Source organism: Spinacia oleracea, chromosome 2 (genome assembly GCF_020520425.1).
Source record: "Spinacia oleracea cultivar Varoflay chromosome 2, BTI_SOV_V1, whole genome shotgun sequence".
In the NCBI taxonomy this organism is placed as follows: Eukaryota; Viridiplantae; Streptophyta; class Magnoliopsida; order Caryophyllales; family Amaranthaceae; genus Spinacia; species Spinacia oleracea.
In genome coordinates this window covers 37,157,264-37,160,146 of record NC_079488.1, presented here as the reverse complement: position 1 = coordinate 37,160,146, position 2,883 = coordinate 37,157,264, and the positions used below count along the sequence as shown (strand labels likewise).

Sequence of the window (2,883 nt, the reverse complement as noted above, 5' to 3'; positions counted from 1 at the left end):
AAAACCCGGTTATCGTGACATAAAGGGAGTGCAATTATGTTCGACCAACAAAGATAATTTCAAAAAAAGCTGCGTTTGAGAGGTTTCGAAGAGGCGATCACCTTCTTCGTCACCATGGGAAGACCTCGGAAAACACAGCCCAAATCTTCTGGAAAGAAGTCGAAGAAACAGGATGAAGGTTTAATTCCTAAACCACACACTCGAGCAACTGTTAAGAACCACCAAGCTCCACCAATGGTGGAGGATGATGAAATTTCTGGAAAATCGATTGTAGACCCAGATGATCTGATTTTCGAGGAACACGAAATTCTTACTCCAAAATCATCATTGGTTGCTCTACAACAACGTTCACAGGTCCGAAATGATTTCAATGAATGGATTAATGGCCTTCAATCGGGTAATGATGCTCGTACCCTTTTTCATTCAAATGTAAGAATTGGCGCGAACACCCATATTTTGCCTGCGAAATCAATTGATCATAATAATTCAACTAATGTGCTGCCTGATGTTGAGATTACAACTGATAATGAAAATCTAATAACCCCTGCAATTATTGAACTAGATGATATTGAGGATGAAATTACTTTCTGGAAATCATCAATTGTTTGTTATGTGTTGGGAGCTAACCCTCACCAACATGTCATGGAGGGGTATGTGCATCGAATTTGGGGGAAACTGGGAGTAGACAAAGTAGCAATGGTGGGGAAGGGACTATTCCTCATTAGATTTACCACTATGGAGAATTTCCAGAAGGTGATCAATGGAGGTACTCAGTTCTTTGATTCCAAACCAGTGATCATCAAACCCTGGTCTGAAGAGATTAACTATGCTAAAGACCCAATCAAACAGGTTCCTGTGTGGATTAAGCTGCCTGGACTTGAGGTGAAATATTGGGGAGAGAAGAGCTTGTTTAAAATTGCAGGACAAGTTGGACAAGCCATTAGAGTTGATCAAGCAACTAAGAATAGGGATAAGCTAATGTTTGCAAAGATTCTAGTTGAGGTCACAATTGGTCAACACTACCCTAAATGCATTCAGTTTGTGAATGAGAAAGGGGCACTAATGGAGCAAAGTGTGGAATATGACTGGCTTCCCATTGAGTGCACCCACTGCAGGGGGATTGGGCATGCTAGCCATGCTTGTTCCAAGAACAACCCAAAGCAGAACAAGGTTACCAATGTGGTGAGCAAGCCTGTTAAAAAAGTGTGGCAACCCAAAGCTGTTCAAAGAACACTGGGGATAGAAGAGCAAGTCAATGAACAAGTTGTCACTACTCTTGATGCTGAAGGGTTCATGCAGGCAACTTCTTTCAACAGGCAACAATGTCAGCAACTGAAACCAGTGAACACAAGGAATAGATTTCAGACACTGGGGTTCACTGATGATAATGATGGTGAACATGACTCTGATACTGAGGTGTTAGGGGATGGTCTATTAGATCAGGGGTTAATTTCCCCTGGGTCTAATGGATAATATCCTTTGCTGGAATGTGAGGGGACTGAATCGAAGAACCAAACAATCTGAAGTGGGGAGGTTTATCCATTCTCACAAGGCTAAACTTTTCAGTCTCCTTGAAACAAAGGTCAAGGCACCAAAAATGGGTGACTTGTACCTCAATATCTGTCCAGGGTGGAATTTCACTACCAACCTTAGCTGTTCCTCTGTAGGAATAATAATTCTGGCATGGGATCCTTCTACTTTCGATGTGGATATAGTGTCCATAAGTAGCCAGCACATTCATAGTGTTATCAAACCAAAAAGCACTGGTGTCAGTTTTCAGTGCACATTCATATATGGGATGAATGGGAAAAATGAGAGATTGGCCCTTTGGAACTCTCTCTCTCACATTGCTGATAACTGTAAGCAACCATGGGTCATTATGGGTGACTTTAATGCACTAATGGAGATTAAGGATAGAATTGGTGGGCCTGTTAGGCTTGGTGATATTCAGGCTATGAGGAACTGTATGGTCCATTGCAATCTCTCCACCATTAAGACTGTGGGTAGACAATATACCTGGAACAATAAGCAAGAAGGGGAGGCAAGAGTTTTTTCAAGAATTGATAGAGTTTTGGCCAATGCTAGCTGGTTGGATCTATTCCCTACTGCAGAAGCAAACTACCTCCCTGAAGGTGAGTTTGACCATAGCCCTATGTTGCTTTGCTTTCACAAAAATGTTAACTTAAAAAGGCCTTTCAGATTCTTTAATATGTGGGCTAATGCTGAGAACTTTATTGATGTTGTTCAAACCAACTGGGAGAAACCTGTGTTTGGTTGTACCATGTACAGAATCCTACAGAGACTCAAGTGGTTAAAGGTGGACCTGAAGCAAATGAACAAGGAGGGTTTTAGTAATGTTGAAGCTGAAAACACCAAACTCTACTCTAATTTACTACAAATCCAAGCTAGATTACATGCCACCCCAAATGATGGAAGCTTGGCTGATGCTGAAAAGCTAGCTGCAGCTGATTATAAACAGGCTCACAATGCTTATATGTCTTATCTCCATCAGACAGCCAAGATTAATTGGCTAGCTCAGGGGGATGAGAACACTAGAGTTTTCCACCAGAGTATCAAGCAGAGAAGAAGACACAATACAATTCACTCAATTCAGAACATGCAAGGTGACAGGGTCACAACAATTGAAGGGGTGAAAGATATCTTCACTTAGTTCTACTCTGATTTGTTCTGTACTCAAATGGAACACAGAACTCATGTCAATCCTGTGATTATTAGTAGAGGGCCAACACTTAATGAGTCTCAGAAATCCTTGCTGGATTGTGTTTTCACAATGGATGATGTGAAGAAGGCTCTATTTTCAATTCCTAACCACAAGGCTCCTGGAATGGGTGGCTACAATAGCTATTTCTTTAAAACTGCTTG

General features: G+C 41.4%; 1 protein-coding gene across 1 annotated transcript; it reads left to right on the top strand.

The window, feature by feature from the left end:
• The first annotated feature begins 1,597 nt into the window (after nt 1–1,597).
• LOC110775584 (uncharacterized) lies at nt 1,598–2,671 on the top strand. The gene has a single exon (XM_056835839.1). It carries the CDS (start codon nt 1,598–1,600, stop codon nt 2,669–2,671), a length of 1,074 nt encoding a protein of 357 aa, XP_056691817.1.
• Nucleotides 2,672–2,883: the final 212 nt, after the last annotated feature.

Coding starts and splice junctions, on each gene's coding strand:
- LOC110775584 (XM_056835839.1), top strand. CDS start 1,598: ATGGGTGACTTGTACCTCAATATCTGTCCAGGGTGGAATTTCACTACC.